Source organism: Camponotus floridanus, unplaced genomic scaffold, assembly GCF_003227725.1.
Source record: "Camponotus floridanus strain SB8 unplaced genomic scaffold, Cflo_v7.5 scaffold28, whole genome shotgun sequence".
NCBI classification, from domain to species: domain Eukaryota; kingdom Metazoa; phylum Arthropoda; class Insecta; order Hymenoptera; family Formicidae; genus Camponotus; species Camponotus floridanus.
The window spans coordinates 1,178,729-1,205,733 of NW_020229414.1; the positions used below are offsets into that span (position 1 = coordinate 1,178,729).

A 27,005-nucleotide genomic window follows, 5' to 3' on the forward strand; every position below is an offset into this window, starting at 1 on the left:
AGATGCATCAAAGAGAGAACATTAGGGTAACTTTCTATCTACATGTATTACGTGAGATACAATATCTTAATGCCTGGTATTTGCATTGAACAAATTATATAATCCTTTATTTAAATTTAAAATGTAGTATTACGACAACGATAGAGGGAGCATATTGCACTTTCTTATTATTTTTTAATGACAGATTGATGTATTTATTAAATTATTTATCAATTTATTATTTCATTTTATTTTAATTTATTATTTTAATTTATTCATTAATTTATTATTTTAATTTCATTTTTTATTTTAACTTATTATTTTATTTTATTTTATTATTTATTAAATTCTTTTATTTTTCAAATTTAATCTATTAAATTACTACTTGCTTCTCGAAACAAATCTAAACTCTCGTTACATTATTATTCTTCTCCCGAATATTTTCTTTTTATAGCACGAGCACAAAGTATGATTCACCGCGACGGAGATGATACGGGTCGAACGATTAATAGGGAAAACGCGCGTTGCGTCGCGATTAAACAGCGGAAGAGTAAGCAAGAATCGAGGGACAATGTTGCGATGCGTCACGCGTGTCAGCGTAACACGGTAAAGTAGGGAGCGTCGAGCTGTCAGCTGAGCATATCCGTCCACAGATGTCGGCCGCGTCGGCAGGTGCGCTCGGCCAATGGGCGAGCGCGCTCGCCTTCCCCCGTCCCGCCGTCCGTTTGGCGCTCCCAATGGCACGGACAGTGATCGCAATATGGCTTCCGCCAGCGCCAGCGAGTGAGAGTACCTCCGATAAAAGGTGACATCGGTCACGGTGAGATATTCGGGGGTGCGCGGGCAGTCGCACGCGTGAAAATCGCCGTGCGTTTCCTCTCACCGTCGCGCGGATTCGCGCGATCGCGTCGTTAGTGCCGCGAGTGCGGCAAAAACATCGTTGTTTCGTGCGAAGGAAGACGTAGAAGGAGACATACAGTGGTATAGGAGAGACGGAGAGAGAGAGAGAGAGAGAAAGCGCGACGGAAGATCGCTGTGCCCTCCGATCCGTTCGAATCCAGACGTAATCTCGGCTAATTTCGCGCGGCAAGTGAGGCAACGAGTAAATCCCGACGATCGTGCTCCCGGAGCGGCGCTGCTCCGGGCGGTGCTCGAATTCGTCGAATAAGTCGAGCGCGAGTCGTCCTCGAGAGGAGGGAAACATTACGCGTGAGAACTACTACGATAATCGCGAATCTCGAGCGGACAGCGCTCTCGAGTGCGCGCAGCGCACCACCGGGGCGCTCTCCGTGTGCGTGCGGTGCGTATGTGTGCGCGCACAGGTAGCGGAGGTAGGTGCACGTTCGGGCAACGACGAGCGGACACATCGGAATAGCGCGAGAGGTGGTGAATGAGCGGCAAGCTGCGAACGCGCGCGACAGAGACAGAGGGAGAGAGAGGTACCGGGGGAGACACACGCGGGGTGTACGACGGTGTTTCGGCGCGGCGAGGCGACGTTGCCAGAGTTTTTCCCCCCCGTCGTGTACTCGGCTGCTACTACGAGAACGAGAGAGAGAGAGAGAGAGAATATTGGACAGGAGCGCGACGACGTAACGCGACGATTACGGTAGTGTAGTGGTAGTAGTCGCGGTGCGTGATCGCGTCGCACCAACGAGAATCTAGACGCGCCGATTGTCCTCCCCGGAGGCTCGCGACCGAGCCTCGACGAGAGGATACCATGGAACGACGTCTGACGACGTACGGCCGCAGCGACACGTGACAAGCCGAGCCACAAGCCAGCGCAAGCCATGAAGAAGCCGCCACGGTGAGTCCCCAGCTTGACATTCGCCCTCGCAAATCGTGGGATTTCTTTCTCGCGATAATCTCTGTTTTTCCGAACGCATCCTTCGCGACTACCTTGTCTAGAATCCGCGCGCTCGTCTAGAGATACTTGTAGATTTTTAATGCTAGGTTTGTCGCGAATGCAAAAGTATAAATTAATTTCGCGCGGTTATTAATTAAGTTAAACCGAGAATTAAAAAATCCTCGAATTTCGTGGAGAGGTCTTTCGCGATCATTGCCACAATTTCGTTTTTCAAGTGAGAAAAGTAGGGTAGGTTGGCGTTTGAAAAATTTGAGCAACGTTGGCGAGGAATCTTTGAGGGTTGCTCGGGGTGATACGAGGTCATTGATACGTTACTGCCGTTACAGAAGCGAGTATACATCCCCGTGGTGGTAAAGCGACGCGATTATGGGGGATGAGTCACAGAAGATTGACGCCTTGTTTATTGATCTTGACGCAGATGCATGGCGCTTGTTATGGTATCGTCGTTAGTGTCGTTACTTTATCGAAGGTTGAAGGTGTAAGCTTTACAAGCAGTTAAGGGGTTGTCAGAATGATTGTGTTAAAGATTTTTTTAAAAAAAGATACACCGAGTATGTGTGTCTTATTACTGTCATAACAATACTTAGCAGACAATTTTCATCATTTCGAAAATAAATTCTTTATCGTTGAAAATTATTGTCTCTATCGTTACTTTTCTATTTTTATTTCTAAGTCATTTTTTTTTTATTTTTACGTTTTAATTAGTTTAAAATTATCGACACGTGAATGTTATTATCGCAAAAAATTTAATATTAGCATCAGAATTCTTTTGTTATCATTGTTAATAGCGGAACAACACATGTATTGAAGTATATACATGAATATTTAGTATGCGAGGAATCCGGAGTAGACTGGTTTCTGCTAGAAAAATTCATTAATTACGTGTGAAGTGTGATTTAAGAATTTTAATCATGGAATACACGTTGCTTTGAGTTGAAATGACATATAAAATGAATCACGATATAAAATGAATCACTATAACATCAAATGTGATTTTAATAACACACTGAAAACCTAAAAAAATATTACTCAAATTTACTAGTTTCAATATTGCGGCATGAATACTTATGGGAAACCATTTAATGATGGAAATATAAAAAGATTTAAATTGAATCTATAAAATGAAAATAGATAAACTACTTAATATTACAATATTATTATATAGTTTATTTTATAATTTTATTTGCGAACAACAAAAACAAAATTTCTTTAAAGTTTAACTTATATGTTAAAGTGCAAATTTTTTTTCAACACGTGCAATGCTGAAAATAAATGTCTTCGCTGAGGAAAGATTTGCTCCGAGTTTTTCATGAAGATTTTTATTTACTCTGTATGCACAGCAAAAGTTTGTAATTTAAACTATACTCAAATTCGCGCTATATTAGTTAGAGCGAAACTTGAAATCCAAGCTACTTGTCGCTCGTTCTCGGGAATGAATTTAATCGTGTCACGAGTTTTATTCCCGAGCCAAAACTTTCGACGTCGAGGAAAGCGCGCGCGATCTTTAAGGCCGGCGAAGAGTGTCGAAGAGATGAGCGCGACACTTAGGAATTTGAGGGTCGAAGTAACGAAGCGAACGAAGAACGTTCCAAATACTTGCCGGTCGTCGTCATGTCGTTGACGACGGCGACGTCGGCGTCCGTCGACGAAGAAGCTGCGTAGGTCGCTAAATTATGGAGCAGCGGAATAAAGGAGAGCCAGGGGAAATGAAGAGAAACAAAAGAATAGTTTACTTGGGTATCGTTGACGCTGAATAATTCTCTACGCGTTCAACGCCTTTAATTTGCTATCGCTGTAGTAGAAATTCGACTATCCATCATGTGAATCTCCCTCTGACATTTTCCCTTGCGATTCTTTTACCTTTTCGTGATTCTTTCTCGCGTTCAATTTTAATCTCGTATATATCGGAGTAGAGCATAAAGAAGCGATAGTATAAAAATGTATCAAGGAATTTATATTACAGGTAGATATAAAAATAGTCGTATATGTAACACGTGAATACAATTTTAATGATTGCTATTTATTTAGCCGTTTACTTCTTTTATGACTGGTGCATTAATTATTGGAAGCATGGAAAGTCAATCTATCTCCTCCGCGACTCACACACAAGTTTAAAAATCGATATCCTACATATTCGTAGCTCATAAATCTTTTCTTCTTTCCGTTAATAAAACGCAGAATAACTTTAGATGATTTATTTTCCTTTCAAGATATCGATAATGTTTATTTAAATTGAAATATTATAATTTATTATATTTTTTTAATTTATTATATTCTATTAATTATATTCATTAGGAATTGTCTGTGCATTGTTTAATATTTTATATTTTTATAATAATTATAATATTTTCATATAAATTTCGTGTTAACACACGTGCGTGCATACACACTTGTATTTTTCTTTTTTTCTCTAAAATAATATGAGAAAATTATATATTTTAAAAACACATACGAGAGATTTGACTCTATCTCATGCTATCAAGCGCAATTGCTAAGAAGAACCGAGAGAGATACACGAGCTATGCACGCGACACCGCATAATTATAAATCTTAACGCGCCCGGTGTCAATTACGCGTAAGCAGAGGCGGTCGTTTGGCGAGAGAAGGTGCTAATAAGTCGGCGATTGTAAATCCTTTTACGGCCTTGAAAGCGACTCCTTCACCGTCCGAGATGTTTGTACAACAGCATGTGTGTCTCGAGGAGTGTCTTGGGTAAATAACGGAACGCATCGGTTTAGACCTTCGATCCTGCGTGATCCTCGAAACGCCGAATCGCCCGCAGGATATCTCATTTCCTTGTCCTCGTCTCTTTGTTTACGTAACACATACGTGATGTCAGATGAAGAATTAATCTCTTTACTTAATTTGAGAGAGAGAGAGAGAGAGAGAGAGAAAATATATTTAATAATAATTTTGTTCTTTTTTTTCTCGAATTCATTTAAAATTTTTCAAGATCCTTCTACTTTATATCATGCGTATATATAATATATAATTTAAATATGATAATGATATATTGTAAAAGCATATGTTATATTGACAAATCAAATATTATGAAATAAGACATTGATTTCAGACAGTCGATTAACTGGTCCTACCGCTTATAATAAATACGTGCTTGAGGAATCGATCATTAATCTTACTTTTGACAACTGATTTTTCGCTCTCTCTCATTATCTCAAAAAGATCTTCTTTCTGTTTAATCATCTTAAAATTTAATGAACTACACTTTATATCATCATGATTTATTTCTTCTCTTCTCATCCAAAAGAACTATCCTTTTGTGCCCTTTCACTTGACATCGCTACGATTCTTTTAAGTTTTACGTATTCTCTCGAGAATTTTCACCTGGCGTTTTGAGAGAAAGGTTATTGTTTCAAGCGCTGAAACACCGACAAAGACAAAACTCCCACATATCTGTGAAATTCTTGAAATATGCCGCCAATACCTGCAAGCACCGGTGCATGAAGGGTTGAGAGGGCTTATCCTCCTTTCTCGGAGGTTGCATAAGGTATATAGAAAACGAGCACCGTTTTACGTTTGATTTTATTACTTACTCACCCTGTACGTTCCGCTTTCTCGACGAACGTGTTTAGAGTCGATCTCTAAGACCTTATCGCGAAAGAGGTATCGCGATCGAGTGTCCATAAAATCCGACCGTGTTACAGAAAATTTCGCTCAATATCTGATTCAATTCTTGGACTATGATATTGTTGTAAATTGACCAATCAGTTCAATATATCGTCATAAATTATAATTTTCGTAATAAATCGTTTGGATTTGATCGAAAGCAAAAGGAGAGTGAATTCCGAGACTAAAGCGCGGGATAAAAATTTTACAAAATAAACGGACGCATTTAACAAATCCAAGATCCGAGAAGAATGAAAGAAGGAGAGGAAGGGTGGAACAATGCGAGCTCATAGTTCACGGAACATGCATTTGCAACATATGTATGCGCGCACACGTATAAGCACGTTTGCATTTCCGGTCGATTTGTAATGCAGGGTAACGTGCTCGGCTGTTTAACGCGAAGCTGCATTACCTGTCTTTGTATTTGCAAACACGCTGTCGGGACATAAACATCGGCCGTGCGAGCTACGCGTATGCGTGTGTGCTTACTCCATATGTATCGTATACACACACACACACACACACACACACACACACACACACGTAACATTTGCGCGAAAGAAAAGTGATAATTATAGAACGGCCGACTTATATATGACGCTATTGACGATCAAAAATACATCCAAAAACGATCATAATTCGAGATAACTTTATCTCCATTAAAAAAGAGAACGACAAGAAGAGAGAAAGGATTATCGATTCGAACAGATATTTATTTAGAAAATTATTTTAATAATTTTTTTTTTTTTTTTTTTCAGAAATATTGTTCGAAAGTTATACCGTTTTAATATTAATAACTTGTATACCCGAATGTTTTACTTTATCCAAGATATCTCCAAACAACATTCTTCTTAAAGCGACAAAAAAAAATAAATTTCCGACAGCGCGATTAATATTTATCAACTTTGAGAATGTATTTGATGTCTTTAGGATAATTAATATGTTTGATCGCAACATATCTATCAGACAATATCGGTAATGGTCCTATTACGAGCAGATGATTATAGTCTCGGTGGCAATAATTATATTAGGCTATTGGTCTGGTCGAGTTGCTGCTTCCGCAGCATCGCGATTTATGAGAGATAAAACCCGATGCTTTCGAAGCGGATTATCTTGTTCTCATTCCGAGATAAAGAAGCAGCGCTTGCGAGCTATCTCGCTCCGTCGGGTTGGTTATTTTATCGCTATTTTGAATTTCATATTAGCGCTAATGGAGCATCGATCGCGGGCGCGAGAGGTATCATTAGATATTAAAAATTTATTAGCGCACGCACATAACTGGTTACCTGAATCGTGAGATTGTGTAGAGATCGCGTTTAATTCTCGACGAGAAATTAAACGCGATTAATTGGCTAAATAAACATCTCTATCTTGCAGCAAGAATGATGATTAAAAATACGTGTTACTCGTTGCGTCTCTATAATTATTATCAATCGCACGTATTTTTCATCTAGCATAGACCACACATAAATACGGCAGCGGCGAGACATTGCTAGAACACATTGATTCGATAAAAACTGACTTATTCCAGAGTATAGTGGCTACTCTTCACACGTATGCGTATCGTAAAACACACACACACACACACAGTTATACGCGTGTCTTCGTCCGACTGCAAGTTCGATCTCGTTCTATCTTACTTGCGCTGTGACGCTCGCTCTTCTCTTTGCTCGATAACTCGACGATAAAGGCTGCGGCTGACAACCCATTTTGATAAAGGCCGTCCCGACTATCCATCGGACGTTGTTGTCGTCCTCCTCGTTCTCGTCGTTTGCAATTTCAGGAACTCAAAGCTGCTGCCGCCGCCGTGCCCGCGATGCCTCGAATCGCCGCCACTGAACCAACAATCGAATTACATGGCGATACTATCGAGGCAGGTTAATCGAAGAGTCGTCGTCGTGTCGTCGCCATCGTAGCCCGCGATCTTTCGATTAACGCGACGATGGAACGCGATCGACTATTTTATTACGGAGATGTATCATTTTCCTCGATCAATAATCGGTCGATCGATTATTCCGAAAAAATAATGCGCGTGAAGTTAGAGCCCTTCCCAATATTAGAAATAATTGATTCTTTTTTTTTCTTGATTCGATTGCACATTGTTTGCAGGAATGCACTTTTTTTATTTTTATTTACACACTTCTAGTAAAAAAGTGTTTTGTTCAAGTATCAATTTTACATTTGCCTTTCTTTTTTCAAAATAGTGGCTATTTATAATAAATAGGATTATTTAGATAAGATTTTGAAAGATATTTTTGAAAAATTTTTGGCACGCGATCGACTATTTTATTACGGAGATGTATCATTTTCCTCGATCAATAATCGGTCGATCGATTATTCCGAAAAAATAATGTGCGTGAAGTTAGCCCCCTTCCCAATATTAGAAATAATTGATTCTTTTTTTTTCTTGATTTGATTGCACATTGTTTGCAGGAATGCACTTTTTTTATTTTTATTTACACACTTCTAGTAAAAAAGTGTTTTGTTCAAGTAAAACTTTTGGAAGGTTAATTTCACATTTGCCTTTCTTTTTTCAAAATAGTTTATAATAAATAGGGTTATTGAGATAAGATTTTGAAAGATGATATTTTTGATAAATTTCTGGGACGCGATATTTTAATAATATGTACAATAAGAGATTCAATCATTAATGTTATTGAAAAGATGCTAATGTTAAGAGGAGAAGAATGGCCTTTTCTTGAACGCGCGAAATATCCAACAATTCTCATAATATGTGACAATTCTTTTTACGGGCAGCACGCGAAATAAAAATCCGACCGTGTCACGGACGTGTGAGAAATCGTTAAGAATCTAGTGAGGACGTTATCGCGCGATCTACGGGGTGATTCGCGGAAGAAAGACGACATCGGTGGCACAACGCCATCTTTTTGAGCGGTATTTCATCGTGGAGAAGAAATTCCCGTAAAACTGTGAAATAGAGAGTGCAAAGAGGTGGTTTATGAGAGAGTGAGGGGAGCGGGGGGGGGGGAGAAAGGGTGGGAGGAAAAGTAACACACGTGTGCTGCGAGGTCGTAATAGAACTGCCTGCTGCAATTTTATTATCGATATTTTATTGTCTGATGTGAAAAAGAAGGAAAATCGATACACCTTTCAAAGTGAAAACGCGAAGAAAATATCAGATTAATATCACTGCAAGTAATTTTATTAAGCAGGAACGTGAACTCTCCTAATCGATATGCAGGATGTTTCAGAATTACCCACGAGGCGAAGCATGATCGTTATTTCTGTTTAAATTTAGATAAATTTTCTATTAGCAAATTTTGCAATATTTTGCAATATCGATTACGCGATGTGCAACGCGACGAGAATCGCGGTGGAGGAGATAAAATGAAAGGTAGAAGGAGCTCCAGCCAGGTTATCGATTCCGCGAGGGACATAACGCTACGACAATTATGATATTTTATTTATCCCAGCCATTCGTACTCTCAACGGCTATAATATTTGCGAGCTGTCGTGCGTGCAACTTTTTCCGTATGTCTCGCCGGGACTTCTCGTGTCTTTTCCCGTCTCGTTCGATGCACGTTAACTCCCGTTTTTCCCATCGCTCTATATCGGCTTCTTTCCCTCAATTGTACCAATGTCGATCGTCATGCGAAACTTCCGTGGAAAGAAGGGAACGGGACTCTTATGCGGACGTTGCGGTAATATTGTGGCGCGATTACGCGATCGACCCCCTAGAAAGGTTGTTTTCTCGATTGCGTGTCCGCTTATTTATATCTTTTGATATTCTTATGCAGAACTCGATACATGCGACATTTAATTTCCTTTAATATTTTTAACAAGAATCTCGTGAAAAGGATTTTTTTCTCAAGGAAATATCAAGAACAAGCGTACAATATAATATTTTCGTGATAAGAAAATTATTGTATAATAATAATAATTGGATTATTCATTGATTTGAACTGTGTCAATCTCTTTACAAGAAAGTTTTTTTAATTGCGGAAAAATAAATCTAGATTGATTAAAGGTTAAAGAATCCTTCTTAAAATTTAAATTGCAAGTTCTACAATTATTTATTTCGAACAGAAAGCAAACAAAGAATAGATTTATTAAATAAATGTCCTGTCAAAAATTGATCGAGTTGAAATGTTATTTTTGTCCACTCGAGATAATTTCTTGTGGACGTTTTTACCTCTATTATTGTGATTTATCAATCGTTTGGAAATCGACATAGCTTTGTGGTATGCTTTGATATGTCCATCCAACAGTTCTATTTAGCTATCTGTAAATACAAGTTAAATAATAGTTCATTTATCTAAATGTCGCTTTCGACAGCTTTTCATGTATAGATAAATGTCCAAAGAAAAATTCCAATCGTTAAGCATTGTAACGAAAAGATACTACACGAATCTATACTCGGAAAGGTCAGAATAATTTTATTCTCCAGGTATTCTATTACTGTGTGATTATATTTATTTGTTTTCTGTTCGGAAAAATTTCGATATTCCTTCGTGACCGATCGAAAATTCACGTTTCCGATTGGAATTATAAGTCATTCCATAATGAGCCTCTTGATCCGCAACGATGAAGTGTAGGCGCAAAGGTCGATAGCAATGAAGCTCTCGTAACCTTTAACTCGCCCGCGACTGAAAGAGAGAGAGAGAGCTGCATGATTGCAGCGGCACGTGGATTATCGTGTTCGCTTTTAAATGAGCGTCCCCGAAACATTGCGCCTCTTCGCCCGTCATCGCGAGAATCGATAAGTGTTCGCCCCCCTCCGCTCCCCCTTTCTGTTCCCTCCTTTCTCACCACTATTCCATCTCCCATTATAGGCTGTATCCCAACGCGATCATAATTATCACTTCCGTTCTCGCGCGTGTCATTGTTCACGTATTGTCATCAGTCTGCGATTGCGAACTTGATTTCCGCGAGAGAGAGGAAAATCCAGCATCTATTTTTTGAGGAGGAAAGAATATAGATATAAATCGATAGCCATATGATTTCTATTTGCGACAAAAAGATTCGCGCTCGTAACATACTCGGGGAAGATTTATCGAGTCGAGTGCATTGCGTAATGAAGTACTTATAATTTATATTAGACGGTGGATCGATATAGAAGTTGCACTTTTCTTCTTGATTTCAGACACAGATATTTATGTAGAAATTAAATTAATTAGCCAATTAAACGCGTATATATGAATATGTGAATATGTGATTATTCATCGCACGTATTCTATAGAAATAATTAATGTGTTTGCGACGGTGATTTCGCAGAAAATTAATTAAATCTCCCGTCGATAGATAATATCGTATTTAAAATTACTGGCAAGTTGTAAAGTTATAAGTAGAAGGCTGCGATGCTTTGATTTCGTAAAGAAGATATTCCTCCTCTACCTTCCCCTTACGATGGTATGTCACGAAGTAAGTCCCAAAATTTGCATTCCTCTTGAAATAAACTCGTTAGACCCGTGACTCGAATTCAGCGTAAAGCAAAGCATGTTTTCCAGACTCTATTTGCTCGTCCTAATTAAGGTGCGATTACCTGCAATAGGCCACAAATACTCGAGGAATTTAAAAATTTAGCTCCATCAATCGATTGGAATAATACCAAATTATTAAAAAAAAAGAAAGTTTCCGCAATCGTTTTATATAAACAATTGTATTATTTACAAAAGTTAAATCACATATTAAGATAATTTGAAAAAAGTACACATCTGACGATTTAAATAAAATAAAATTACAATATATTATTAAAGAAAAAAATGTTTAAAAAGTATTTTAAAAATATTTAATAAAATTTAGATATTTTTTTCCACAAAAATAGACTTTATTTGTGATAGTAAATAGTTAGGATCCATTTGTACGCAAATGAGTTATTTGTATAAATATACACATGCCATTGCATTGCTATAGAGATGCCAAGAAATTTAAAAAAAATTAGTTTTACGATATAGTTTTTAATTTTTAATATTGATATTATACTGTTTTTAATTCTTTATTTTAGTAAAATAATTTTGAGTATAACACAATTCTATATACATTTTAATATTTTCAAATATTCAATGAAATTATGCGTTTTATGTTGCATTACAAATTGTGCGTGTTTTCTTCTTGGCATTTATAAAGTATTTTCTTGTGAAAAGTAAACCGATTTCATCTCGAAGCGAGAAAGTCATTTTCAAGGTGAAAATCGTTAAGATTTGAAAGTTGTACATTTCGAGTTGCATCGACAGAATTATCTGAAGGATCGAAATAAAAAGAGGCACATAAAAAACTCCTATTTGAGTCACATTATATTAAAATGGATCCGTAGAATAGTAATGTGATGAAGAGACTCTTGTGAGTTAATTGAAGAAAATTTTTTTTATACAAATCTAAGAACTCTTATTTTTCAATTGCTAATCTTTTTTATCTTCATTATCTGTTTTCTTTTCTTTATTACTTATTGAATAGTTATTGGTTGTTATATATGTCCATGAACATTACGTCCATAGAATAAATTTTTGGCAGCTTGAGAAGGATTGGCAAGATTGAAGAAGATAGTTCCACATCCGCATACGTGCACAAACACACACACATATATGTAGATAAAACTAATTTATACAATATTTAATTGAGGTGCAATTAAATAATGCATGTAGCTAATTAATATTTCTACTGACTGATGCAATTAACATATTAAGCTTCGGTAACGAGGAAAAATTATGAGCTAACACTGTTTTTCTTTTACAGACAAAAACTTTTTATTGTTGTTATTTTTTTCGTACTTTAGAGTTAGAAATTATTGACTTACGAGACGATGAGAAAGCAGAAAAACTATAATAAATAATGATTTTTATTTATTTTTTTTACAAACATTCATATTTCTTATAATTTTATTACGAATGATCATTAACTGATAAAATAATTATTCTAATTCAACTTTTAGAAAGGCGATAAATCAACAATATTACACATATTTTTTGTATGAAATACAGTCCTACTTTCACAGAATAGACTTTGCTCATTGAGTATAATAAACTTCCGTTTATTTGTTTATTCGAATATTCATTTCCGTTACTGTTTCTTACCTTGTTTATAAAAAAATATTGTAATGATAGAAAGTTCAACAATGATTTCACTCGAGCGATATATCGACCGCTTTTATCAAAATTACTTCGCAGAATTCTTTCGGATGTTTCACACCCGGATAATCTCAAAATCAAGATTAACTGCGAATAAAGGTCACTAAGTCGGTCAATTATTTTTATGAGGAATCTCGTCGTTTATCGCATAACAGGCCAACGATTCGAGCACAAAGAGAAAGGGAAACACCCATCTTCGCTTGATATAGTGATAATATTATTGCCTCCACTCTCTCTTTTGTACGAGTTTCCGTTTTTCCCCCATTTCCCTTCGATGCTCATCGGCAAATTGTACAAACGATTTCTCGTTTCATATCCATAAGTATTATACCCGATTCGAGTGATACAATTTCGTGGTAATGCCGGCTGTTCGGCCGAAGGGTCTTAGGAAAATAGAAAAGAAAATTGTCAAGGAGAAAATAAGCGGAACGTTTACGAGAGATGCAACAGTTTGACTTGAGAAACCTCAATACCTCGTTTTAAGTCTTCAGTCTATATGAAATAAGAATACACAATGAAAAAAAAAATTATTCTCACATAATATTGATATCGATCATTGCAACATCCTTGTTTTATCTTTTAGTAAAACAAAAGCAATACCAATTAGGTAATTTTTTCTCGCGTTCAAGAATAATTGAGAGTTGAAATATGATGAAACATTTTCGTTAAAATCTTATACATCTGAAATTATAACTGTTCTGTATGAAAAAAACAATTCTTAATTCAAATACAAATAGATATTCTATTGATAGAATGTTTATATTACGAGATAAAATATTTTTTCGAGATTAAAAGAAAAATATGTAAATTAATCTCTCAATTTTTATTTATTCAAACAAAATAATTATTCATAAATCATTAGCAAAAATAATCTCTGTAAAGTTTCATAAATATTTGTTGTAATTTTATGTAAATATTTTCTTATAAGTAATTTGTCTTCTAAAAAAATATTTGAGAATGATTTGTGCAATTATATTGAATAAATAATATTTTGTTGAGGAAGAATTTTTAAAGAGTTCAAATTCTATCCAATCAATAATTAAAATTATTAACAAATGTTTTAATTTGGATTTAAATTAATCAAAAAATAAGACAGAGAAAATTTCTCTATTTATAATTATTATAATGTTATATGAGATATATTGAGGAATTTCTCATTTCAACAATTGTGGAGTAATTCAGCTAATCGATTTCTAGTTGGGTACTGATACTTCACTTCTGAGTACTCTCAGCATCCTATTGCACATCCGCTTCGTCCTCCGCACTAATCCTCGAACTGCTTGTTATCGAAAAGAAGTTCTCTTAGTGTTTTATTGGTCTGGAAACATGTTCGTTGCGCTTTCAAGTAAGCATTGATCGCGACAACAGTTTAGAAACAAGCGACCTTTAATTAACACCTCAGTACCATGACGTTGATACATCTTGTACACATATAAAACGTTTTACACGATGTCGCATACGTTGTCTATATATTTAAATGTCTAAAATATGTTGAAATCGAATGTTTGAGGCTATTCATCAAATTTCAATTTGACAGATTAACGATAAGATATTATTAAAGCTAAATGAATCATATATGACACATTCTTTGTGTGTCAGGCGAATTAATAAATGAACATTATTATCAATAAAAGCCGAAGATCAAGGATGACTAGATATTCGAGATATTAAAAATAATATTTGCAAGGAAGTTATAAATGAAACAAGAAACTGATTCTTCTTTGTTGCCAAATATCGGTATATCGATTTATTTCGCATGTATGTGTTTGATAAAATATCTATTTTTTAATCAATATCGGGTTTCTCAAATTTTATGCATGATAATATTTTATAATGTTACTTATATAAATCCTATTACGCATTTCAAATTCTCCTTACACAATTCTCTAAAAAAATCACATATCTCAGTGTTATAAATTTATGTCCTGTCTCACATTTTCGCACTTTGCTTTAATCATTAAGAAAACACCATTTATCATATATAATAAGATAATAAATTTATAAGATTTTATATCTTTCGAGTCTCCAAAATATATACGCCATTTCAATAATTATTTACCAACCACTAATTGCAATAAAAAATATTTTTTAAGACTTAAAAAACCGAGATATGTTTCTCAGGATATATTCAATAATTTATTGCACATCAAAGAGACATTCATTCGATGTTACCATATCAGTGTAATTTAAAAACTGTCTTAAGGACGGCTCGGCTTCAATTCTAATTAGCTGAAATCGCTCGTTCCGCGTCCGCGAAAAAGCACGTGGTGCGATGTCGTGTATCATGTAGAGCGAAGTACGTATGTGTATACATGCTTACGAGTGCAACGAGTGCACTTAGCCGTAAAACATGCCTTGAGCTCGTTTCTCCGCGGGCTCGTGCTGGGTAATGTGAGAGTCGCCGAACACGTCGGGGGCGATAAAGGGGAGGCTGATAAAGCAACCACAACGCCATTATAAATATATAGTGTCGTTAACGTACGTATGTTGCACCGATAACGCGATAACCTATAAATAGCCGACGCGAGTGTTGGCGAAGAGAGGAGGAGGAGGACGGTCAGGAAAAATCCTTTTTTTTTTTGTCGACACGGCTGTGATGGATCTCGTCTCTCCCTCGCCCCCGTGAAAAAGGAGTTGCGTGCCGTGTTTTTACGTGCGATAATTCTTGACGGTTGCAGGCAAACGAAACATTTTGCGTGTATGTGTGTAATGTGCACACATAACACGCTTTTTGTCCCATAATGCTCGCGCATCTTTCTTTATAATGCACCTTGTAGAGCGCATATTTTAACGATATCGCAAATATCTAAATAATTTTCTTTCTTTATTTATCGTAATTTATCTTGTCATCGACAGCTTGAAATTCGAAAAAAGAAAAAGTGTGTTAGAGTTGAACGAGAATGATTTCGTTCTTTGCTCTGTTTATTGGAGAACTTAATTCTGAATTCTCTGAAGTTCTTTCCTTCTTTTTAATTGAGATTGGGTTTATGAATTTATTATGTGAGCTTCATAATATAATTTCAACTTTTTAAATTTTGACTTCTTTTTTAAACACTCGAAAGTAAATTCTCCGAGTTTGTCGGAGGGAGACTTTTTTCGAAATTATTATGATAAATATTAAGATTCGTTAAAGTTCTCCGAGCATATAAAAAAACGATATGCAAATATTATACATTTCGTGTAATATTAGCTAACAAGTATATAAAAATAATTTTGAATTTTAATATTAATAATTGACTTATTTTTATCTTATTATTCTCTCTGTGGCAATTTTAAAAATGGGTCACAATACTAAAAAAAAAGGAAACAATTTGCAAATGAAATTAAATCGAATAACTTGCAATGAATATAAATATTGAAACGCGCACAGATATAATTATCCCAGTGCTTCGTCAGGTTTTGTGTGTGAAATTAACTCTTTCCGCGAAACGAGCTAAACCAGGATCGGTGTGAAAAGGTTCGGTTTGTCCCTCGAGCATAAACGAAGTGGAGTTGTGTCTCGTGTATATTCAACGACGGTGCGATGTAACCCTCGTCGTAATTTGTAAAATAAGAGGCTGCACGCGGTATCGTGGCCTTCCTCGCTCGAGCTCGCCAACAAATTTGCCGGTTATATATTTGCAAATTATTATCGACCTGTCACGAGCAATGAGGAAATAACACACTGTGAAGAGTGCATATAAATGCACATTCGCTTTCCATGATATGAAATAACACTTCGAACACAATGAAAGGTATTAATTCATTTATATATAATTGCTCGATTTTCTCCTCTTCTCTCGTATAAAAAAATATTGTGATGTGTAATATAGCATGAAAAAAATTTGTTTATTATTCACGGATAAAATAACTTCATTGACAATTGTTCTGAGGGAAAACGTATTAAATGTATTCAAAAATACATTTGTAAAATATATTTATCGCGCAAAGTTCAACGGCAATAATTCATAATTGAGCGACAGGTTGGATCTCGCGTGACGCCAATTAAAATCATTCGTTTCTAACACTAGCGAAGTCGTTTTCGCTTTATCGAGCGGCATAAGCGTTCACACGGCGAAATGTAACTCACTGCGCACTCGGTTCGAGAAACCGTTCCGGTTAATGGAGGAGAAAGTCATTTTCGACTTTGATGCGTCCCGCGTTACGACACCGCTCCTCGTAGTTCAACTTGCGAAACTAATTTCGTTTATATTGCAAAGTTATGCCTTTTCGGCACACGGAAATATTTCTCTTTAATCTGAAATAAATTTTATTAGCCGGCAAAATAATTTATCGTGCTTTCTATCATTATAAAAAAGTTACGTAATAATTTCTTTCTAGCGATCTCTTCATTAATCATTTCCTGAAATTTCGCTCTCCCCAACTCATTCTTAAAACGATATAATTTATTGAAGTATTTTTTTTTTTAAATAGATACATTTTATTTTCTAGACACATACATACGTATCATCCTTACGTTTGTGTTTTAGCACCAAGTTGTTGAAAAAGTTCTATTGAAATCTGAACACGCGCTACTTAAGACAAAATCATGGTAATTTCGCAATAATTACGGAGAACATTGTGTTAGTTTCTCTCAAGACTGTCAATTGAACTTGCCGCAAGAACTTTCTTCGGGATTCATCGCGATAATCCGGTGTAAAATCTGAACTCATCCAATTCCGTAGCGACTCATAAAACTTGCTCGCGGTCTTGCGCCGACCTATTATACAGCAGCACCTCGAGAAGTATCGATATTTCACGGGGCTTTAGCGTCGATGGGAACGAGAAGTTTTATGTACGCATAACCGGTGGCATCCTCGCGTAAGCTCTCGCTAACGTAGCAGACTATTTTGCCCTTTTTCATAAAGTAAGAACCGCAGGATATCAGAGGAAAGAGGAGGAGAGAGAGAGTATACGATGAAGGGGGGGGGGAGGGAGCTGATCTTATCTGGGGCAATGGAACACATGCACATGCTGTGTCTACTTGTTACCGACACAAGCAGCCCGTGTCCGAGCAACAAAAGTGATGCCCCTTGCGTGCAGGTGATTGGAAAACTTATAACAATTACAGCACCTCAAGAGTTTTTTCCTTTTCTAGATTTTTTATTTATTAAAAGAATATAAAATATAAAAAATTTGTATTCTTTGAATTTAATATATCTGCATTTTTTGTTTTTCACCTTTATCGAATTAATATTATTCATTGAACAGTTAAATAATAAAAGCAAATGTAATTTACTAAAAGATTTTTGATATTTATTTATAAGCCTAATTCCTTTCGATTTAATTTATTTATAAGGCTCTAAAAAAATATAACTGTGCGATACGCAACATATAATTTTTTGGCAATGTTACACATTTCATAAATTAATCTGTCAATTATATAATTTCATATAGCGATTATATCTCTTATCTATATATTTCTTTATGTAATCGCCCGCAATCAAGGCTCACAAATATTATCATCATCATCGTTATCAAGCGCGTTGTCGTATCAAAATTGTCTCAGTAGTCAATCTTGAATATTCATAGTGTGGCTTTATTAAATCTGCTGTTTGACTAAGCTCGAGACCGAAAATATAAGAAGCTGTAGAAATTGCCGTGCTAATGTGAAATAGGGAATGGAAGATTGGTCTCATTCTCGTGCTACGCGCAGATAAAAATAATCCACTGACTAAGATCTAGATTTTGGCGACTCTCTTCTATTATTACTTCGAGTCTTACTCAGCGGGAGAAAAAAACCGTGTGTATCATTTGTGCGAAGATGCGATTTTCTGTTTGCGAGAACGTTATTCAAGGACGAACCAATCCTAAAAAGAGAAAAATGTTCCTCTTATGAATTGGATATTTTTCCTTGTTTTTTTACTTGTCAATATTGATCTTCTCTGTTTCGTGAAAACATTAAAAATATCTAAATTGACGATCGAGTATTTTAGATAAGGAAAATATTTTGAGTATTAAAAATATTTTGATAATAAATAATATTTTAATATAAATAAATATTAATTATTTACTTAAATAGTCTTGACGAAGTAAATAATATTTAATTGCACTTAATCATTACGAAAGCTATCAAGTACAATTTTCACGAGCTTTTATTTTTCTCAAAATGTTTTTGCATTTAAAGATATTTCGACTTAAAACTAATAAGTTAATTATAGAATGGAAAGGAAGCCAAAAAACCGTTTATAAATTCATCGAATACATTTTTGATGATTTTATGAAGATTAAAATCAATTGGAATCTTGTTCTAATTCAAAATTGAGAATCGAAAATATTATGAATTATCATATAAAAAACATACAGTTTAACAACAAATTAACACATATTAAATTAAAATAAAATAATGAATTTATAAATGACAGAAAGTTCTAATATGAATGGTGTTTAAACATAAAAATTCGACTGTAAATGTTGACGAATAATGTTTTGATGGAACTATTTAACATGTTTCTGAAACTCGCGAAATTAATTACGTCGAAATTTTTCCGCGGTCAGAAACGGGTTTATTTCGGGCCCCATAATTATGGCAAGAAAGAACGATCCTCGTTTTAGTCGGCTTTTTCTACTCATGGTGTTGAATTTATTCAGCGGCTCTGCAACTACCGAGAATATGGCGTAAATTATCCTTCCTGTTTCGCGCTGCTATTTGAATTTCCACAAAGTCGTGGTTATTCCACATATTTATTAAAAAAGTACAGAGTGTATTTTCAAAAAGTTTTTATATTTATTTGCTCAACTAATTATGACTATGACTAGTAAAATCAACATGATTTTAGTGAGAAAAGAAGTAAGATAAAATGTATAAAAAATCCTTTATTAAATATACAAAAATTTAATTAAGAAAACTTCAATTAAAAAAAATAATACAGTCATTATATTTTGTATCGGTTTTTTAATAAATTATATTTGATATCGTTTGTATATGCATTTCTGACAATGTAATCGTACATAGAATTAATGTAACAGTCAGATAATTAATGTCCATAATATTATAAACTAATATTATTATAATATTTAACCATAATATTTAAACTAAAAACAAACTTTTAATCAAAATATTTTTATCGCGTAAGAATTTTCCTTCCATTAGACATTTTTTCAAAACAAACATTTGATAAGTCTGGCGATCAAATGTCTCGAATTGTGAAATAGAATTCACGAAGGCTGTAGATGAATTTTAAGAGTTAATTATGACGCCGATAAGCTAGAATATCGAACGAGCTATAATATTCTAAAAAAAACAGCACGTCCTTAATCGGAGCACTCTGCATAAACATTCTTTGCGATGTCATCATCGTTTATCGCTAGCATTTAATAACATCTAACTTGACTGTCTACGCGATTTCATAACAAGTTCAGTGAAATAATTGAAAAATATTTAAGCGACCGATAATTATCGCGACAAGATGACGAATAAATCAGTGGCCGCCGATTAATTCACAGGAATGGGATTTTCATGATTTTCTCTCTTTCTCTGCTCTTTTCCTCTTCCTGCACGAACATAGATTTGCATTTTCCCGTAATCGCTATTCAATTCGGCGACATCAGTGCTCTATAACTTTGGGAATTTTCGGTGCGGCTTGGTAACCGTGAATTTTTATTACCCGTATTTTTGTCATGCTATACTTCTTCTAATTAGAACTTTCTAATTGATAACAATCAAGCAGTTAATGATTATTATTAATGATTAAATTAAAACTATAATATTTAATTTTACTTGGATTAAATTTTTATATATGTCTATTTTTTTTATAGTCAATCATTACTTTCTTCTATACTTACTTATTATTAAAAGAAAATAACTAATAGATTTACGAAGATGTACAATTTAATGCGAACCAATTTCTTGAGATCATATGTTACTTTTATCTATTTCAAACAAATAATTATATGGGTAATTAACTAAATTTGTAAATGCATGTATTTTTAAATAACTTTGCAGGAAGCATTATTAAGTTTTAGAAATAATTATAGCGTGTGTGTTTTGAAAAGTATGCAATTAATTCTGCTGTTGTATAGCTTGCTTGTTATCTATCATCAGAACAGTACCACCTGATAAAGAACTGTTATCTCGTGACGTTGTTGTACGCTTATCTGCGTAAAAAGAAAGGTTCTACTTTGTTTCTTTCTTGGCGACGCATAGACGATAATTTGAAGCACAATCGTCTCCTTAATAGATAATGAACACGATAAAGCAAGCAAGAAGGATAAAGTAAATAAATACAGGTCATTCCTTTTTTCTTTTATCTTGAAATCCTTTTGTCATCTTCGAATTCTTTATGCATTGACAATTCGGAAACAAAGAATGCGAGAAACAAAGAATCCATAAAACACAAATATGCATGCGGAAACAACTATAAATTTATATATTTTAAATTATAACAAAAATTATAAAAATATAAGAAGATAAAAAATATACACATTTAAATACATATAAATATATATTTTAAATATATACAAATGTATGTTTTAAATAGACAAAGAAATCACTTCCGCGCGCCATTAATGATTTAAAAATTATATTATTTTTTTCAAAAATATTATACAAGTATATTAAATTATTATATTATTAATAGAGATAAATAAAAATATGAAGGATTTTATTTTATAAAAATTATAATGATTTAATGATAAATATTTTCCCTGTGCGCGCGTGTGTGTGTTGTATGTACACGCACATATTTTTCAATATATATATTATAAATATTCATCAAATAATTGAACTTTATATTTGAATCCTCTGTGCCGGAATTTTTTATGATGAAAACAATTTGAGAAACACTATTCCGTTATAGTATTTTATGTCGGAAGAATTATGAAAAAAATTAACGTCGTTATTTATTAGGTATTTATTATTCATGAGCTCGCATAATGACTCTTAACCTAACACAATGCAATAAAACGAAGCTACATGTGTTTCCTAGTAATTACTTGATTACAAAGTGCCGTCTATACTTAAAGATAAAACAAGTGAAGGTTAAGATGACACGGCGGCGCGGTCCAGGGGCATAATCGATTACTCGAGATAATAATGCAGCGGCGAATGGCGGTCAAGGAAAAGTAAACGGAAGCTGTCGAGAGAAAAGACAAACAGATCCTCTTGAATTTTTTCTTTCCCCTTTCTTTGTCCTGGTTTTTTCTAAGAACGAAACAAAAGCTACGTTCTAGTTTGGACCGAGAGAGGAAAATATCTATAACATTCTTGAAATGTGAATGGACGGTCTCTGAAATTATTTTTCTTAAACTAATATCAAAATGGTTCGATGAGAAAAATGAACATTTCGAGTAACAGTCAATGTTTATATTCAAAACACCGCTGTAGATTAATAACAGAAAATAAAGATTCGAAGTAATGCGCGGATTAAACGCGAACAAAGGTAAACACGTCGGTCCTTTCAATCCCTCGAATCCCATCCTCCTCCTTCGTGCTTTCGCCCCCTTTGACGGACAACGATGAAAGCGACGGCGTAGGTCAGGACATCAGCCAGTCACCGGACGGACTTTGACGTTACGATTGTCAGCGCGAGAGATCGGGTCGAATGGCGGAACTGCCGGGATTCCTCCGGCACGCCAATTTAGCAAAAGTGATTGACAGACGACGGCTTGGTGGCGTTTAGCTTGATGCTGGCCGGTAGCATCACCGTCGATGAGTTATTCTCCGACCGAATGATTTCCACTCGAGCCGCTCGGGAAACTGTCGGCGATGTTTCTTTTTGCAACCGGTACGTCGCGAAATGTTCGACGCAATCTTATCTTTAACTTAAAAAAATCTTTAACTTAAAGTTAAAAATTGTCACTTTATAAAAAGGAAAGGAGATATATGAATTACGTTATTATTATGTGGATAACAGACAAGATAGGAACGCTTTTATTGAGCTAATTGTGCAAGTGCTGGAGTCGCTTTGGCAAGATATTAAAAATAGGTAACGAAATTCAAGAGAATAAACGAGCATTATTCTTTTGTAAAATCAATCGAAAGATATATTTTTATGAGTTTATATTTAATAAGAAACTTATTAGACAAGAACCGCTTGTAAGGAAGTAATCTTATTATATTCGACTCTTAAATTTTGATTCAGGATATCACAAGTCGCGGAACCGGAAACGTTTTAAATAGATTAAGAAATTGAATTAAATCGATCGCACTCAAACGTGTTACAGGTGTCGCGCTCTTAAAATGACTAAAAAAAACGCGATAAAAATAATAAACGTCGCTTACATAACACTTGCGTAACAATTACAACAGTTACAAAGCAAATGTATTCTTTATTGTTTCGAAACAAACGTTCCAAGATTTTTGCTCTCGGTACTCGGTCGTTTGTACATTGGAGTTTTAATTAAATCGAAGCGTCATTTTTTTTTTAGAGAGGAAAGGAAGGGGGGGAGAGAGAGAATACAGGTCGCTTCTTCCGATCCTCGCCGAGCGGTGATTATTTTCGCACTCGCTGCGCGCGAGGGCCGCGCGTGTATCGATCCGATGCATTATATGCGAGTCGGTTTTCGCAGTCAACCGCTCGCCGAAACCGACAGACGCCGCTTCGCGTCGGCCCTGTTTTCATGTGGAGCGCTTTGTCCGGGAATTAGTCGCGTATAAGTGGAGGCGGCGGCGTCGGCGTCGGCGGCGACGATGATGGGGGATACGTCTCGAATTTCAAAGCGAGTTTAAGCGCCGATATTATGCATTCCGAGTCGCGGAGGGTCCGGGGGTTGCCGCTGCATCGCGACCGGCAATTTTAAATCGAAGTTATTTGCGGACGAAACGCGCCTCTCTCCTCTCGCGGGACGCTAAAGGATCGCGTTGGGAAGCCTTTGCGACCGCATAAATATGTGTACGCTCTCTTATGTGCGCACGTGCGTGTAACGTACATGGATTCGCACGCAGTGAGCAAAAAATCTGGTTGCATTAATTAGAATTCTGGTAGATTCAACCAGTATGTCTGTTGGAAAATGGGCGAACCAGAATTTTTGTAGGAATTATCAGATGAATCTGATTAATTTCTTCCTGTTCAATTTACCAAATTTTCTGGTTAATAATACTAAACTTCCCAGCACCAAGTCGTCTAAAATTTTGTCCATCTAATCTCAAAAGTCTGTTTAATATTCTGAATTCCAACACGATTATTGGATAAATTCAATCCAGATTATTGAATAAATTATTTTAAGTTCAGTTTGTTAGAAATTAAACTGATAAACAGTGATGCAAGAAGAGGATGCAGCTCAAACGCATACAATCAAAGAGCTAGCGTCCTCTTTCTGGCACTATTGCCGTAAGAGAAAAAAATATACTTTGGATTTAATATTAATACTAGTTCTTTATACACATTTCATGGCAAATGTTGAAGACGAGTTAAGTTAAGAAGCAAGCAAAGAAATTAATGTAACAAGAAATTTTATAGATCCAACCAGAAAATACTAACTAAATCCTTATAGTAAAATCTATTAAACGTTCTAGTTATAAAAAATCGGGTCATCATGATAACTAGAAATTCTTGTTTGATTTAACCAAAATGTCTTCAATCATATACTTGTCTTGGTACAATCAAACGATTTTTCTCAGTGCATGGATGTAAAATCAGCCGCGCGCACAATTAGAGTTTCTCCCTGAGAGAGAGAGAGGGAGAGAGGTACGAATTAATTGACGCCGGGCGATTTTTCGCGACGCCGTTGAATTATTTCTGCGTTCGCGTTGCATTACGCGCGAGATGTTAATTATCGTAATTATGAATCGCGCACGCGAAGCGCGCGTACATAATGCACGTGTCTTGTCGCTCGCGCAATCCCAAAACAAATTGCCGCTGCGCTTATTACTCATAAACGACGATTAATCGTTACGGCTAAAACAGTGAGCTATCTGCTTTTAATTATTTTATACGCCGGCGTAAATTGGCTCTGTCGTGCGGGATGATGCAATCATTAGTAACGGGGGCTTTTTCCGCTGCGCTGCCAAAAAATTGCGATTTACATAAATTTTCGCTCAACGTTAAAGGTTTGATACGGGATTAATTTCAATTCGCGCGGTAATTATCGAATCGAAAGGGAAAAATTGTACACTTCGATCCCTTCCTAACGATTATTTTCCACGATTATTTTTGTCATCTCTTCGCAACGTCACACTTTCGACCGCACAATCTCCGAGTGGCTCGTTAAACATTAAACTCGTTTTCCTTCGTCTCTACTTGGCGCGGACGACGACAGCTTCTGTTTGCCGTGCTCTCTCATCCCCTTCCCCCTCCCTCGCTGTTTCCCGACTTATATACGTTACACGAGCATCCAGCACGAGCCACCACCACCACCAGCGGTTCGCGAGACTGTCACGATAGAGTCCACTACCATTATATCGGACGGCATTACCGCTTGGCGGTTTCCGCGCCGCACCGTGTCGCGCGGCGAGCTCTCGGACAAGGTGGAGGAATATCGGCGTAGGAATGGAGAGAGGCGCGGCGGCGGCGGAGGTGGCGGCGGCGGCGATGCGGAGGAGTAGGACGTGGAGTAGTAGGTTGCGCGTGCGGCCATTTTGATAATCTCCCACTCCTCGCGTCTCGCTCCCTCCCCCCCCTCGCGTTCCGCATCCCGCTCCTTTTCCCTCTCGCCGTTTCTCTCGTTTCAATCTTCCCCCTCCCCCTCCCCGCCCTCTCGCTTCCCTTTGCGTTCTCGATGCACGCACATGAAAATCCGCCGGACGCATACCGACACGTGCGCGCACACGCGCATCTTTTTCCCGTGGCGTGCACGAGCCTCGTGATTTCTTCACCCTCTCTCTCTCTCTCTCTCTCCTTTTCACTCATTCTCCAAGAGAAAAAGAGAGCAATAGTAGTAGTAGTAGTAGTAATAGTAGTAATAGTAGTAGTTGGCCGTTCCCGTGACGGCAGTCGCTAGTGTCGCGGATTTCCCCTTCCCCTTCTCCTCCTCCTCTCTCTCTCTCTCTCGCGCGCGCTTCCTTTTCTCTCTCCCACTCTTCCTCGTTCGCTCTCCCTCCCTCTCCGCACGCGCTCGCTCGTCCTCGCGTACCGATACACACGGCACCCACACACACCGGCGCGCGCGCAAGTACGCGTGCATCTCGCTCTCGGCGTGCGCGTCTATCTCGCTCCCGCGTCCCGCGCCCTCTCCCGTCTCGACCGGAAGGTGCCAGTTTCTCGTCGACCATCGTCTGGCGCGCAACGATCGCTACGTTTCGCGCTTCACGTCTTCTCTCGGTATCGTTGTTGCGTCACGTAATCCTGCGTCGCGCGCAATCTCGTCTCGATCGTCGTTGATTCTCGATCGACGCGAGTGTTTGTTTACGTACGCGAAGAGAGAGAGAGAGAGAGATAGTCGCGCGTCAACACAGTGCTCTGCTACGTGCGTCAAAGCTACCGGCTCTATTTTCGCGCTACGTCATCATTGATAATATCCTCCTCGAGTGCGACGTAGTGTACGGGATACAGTGTTCTCTCTCGCGTTACGAAGGAGTTCTCCGTTACCGATCTTTTCCGTGTGCAACGACGACGACGACGACGAGCAGCAACGGAGCGCGCGCTTCTTGGATTAGCCGCTCCTCTCGCGCTGCTTACTTCACGGCGCTAACTCGTACGGGGACTCGGCGGGAGAATGAGAGTGCCTTCGTCGTTGGCGTTGTTGACGAGTGCCTGTGATTACCTCGGTGATCGTAGTGATAAGAATCTATCGTCGGGATCGCTTTCAGTCGGACCGACGACGGCAGCAGACGTCATCGTTCGCTTCTCCTGAACGCACGGTGAGCTTTCCCCTTTCCCCTCCCCTCCCCTCCCCGCTTCTATCCTTGTCTCGCGAGTGAACGGAGCTGGCTCGCGGCGGTTTTTATTGCGAAATGGCGCGTAATCAGCCAACATCGCGCGTAATTCTATCGGTACATCGCGCGGCTGCGTCATTTACCGCGGAATGATTCTTGTTGTCCGACAACAAGCTGCCGCTTTGAAATGACAGGCGGTTTGTCAATAATTTATCAGCGGGGCTTATGACGCGTAATCATTCAAAGTTGAATGGCGCGCGGAAAATATTATTGAATTTTTGCCCTTCGCAAATTTCCACTTGCGCGATATCTCGTGACGATTATGTCATGATTAATTAGACTCCCACGGGAAGCTGCGCCAATTATACGCGTCCCGTCCGACTCGAGATATTACTCGCAAATGTTGGTTTTTCGAGAACTTTACGATAATTTCAAGTCTCTGTAATTATTAATTATCAACGTAAGTTACATCGATCTAATGTGTAATTATTTACGATTATTCGAAAGTCTGTCGTTCGCGAGAAAGTTTGGATTATTTATAGAAATTGAATGGTCGATTTTTTTCCCCACTAATCGCAGACCGATGGTAAAGTGCGCATTAGCTCGATGAGATGCATCGTTCACTCGTTTGGAAATATCGCTCCAATTAAATATATTAACTTATTAATAATATATATTATCTTATAATATTATTCCATCAAACATTTTCAACACATTA

At 37.0% G+C, this 27,005-nt stretch overlaps 1 protein-coding gene across 6 annotated transcripts in view; it reads left to right on the forward strand.

The window, feature by feature from the left end:
* LOC105257711 (AF4/FMR2 family member 4) overlaps positions 1-27,005 on the forward strand; it is a 201,692-nt gene that overhangs the window by 46,806 nt on the left and 127,881 nt on the right. The window contains exon 1 of one of the 6 annotated variants that reach the window (XM_025409699.1): positions 728-1,783. The exons of 4 other annotated variants lie outside the window; for them this stretch is intronic. In XM_025409699.1, the coding sequence (XP_025265484.1) occupies positions 1,767-1,783 (17 nt within the window). In that variant the 5' untranslated portion in view covers positions 728-1,766. Of the gene's footprint in view, positions 1-727; positions 1,784-25,669; positions 26,273-27,005 lie in introns of those variants that run through there. One more of the 6 variants, XM_025409700.1, reaches the window with a different exon arrangement.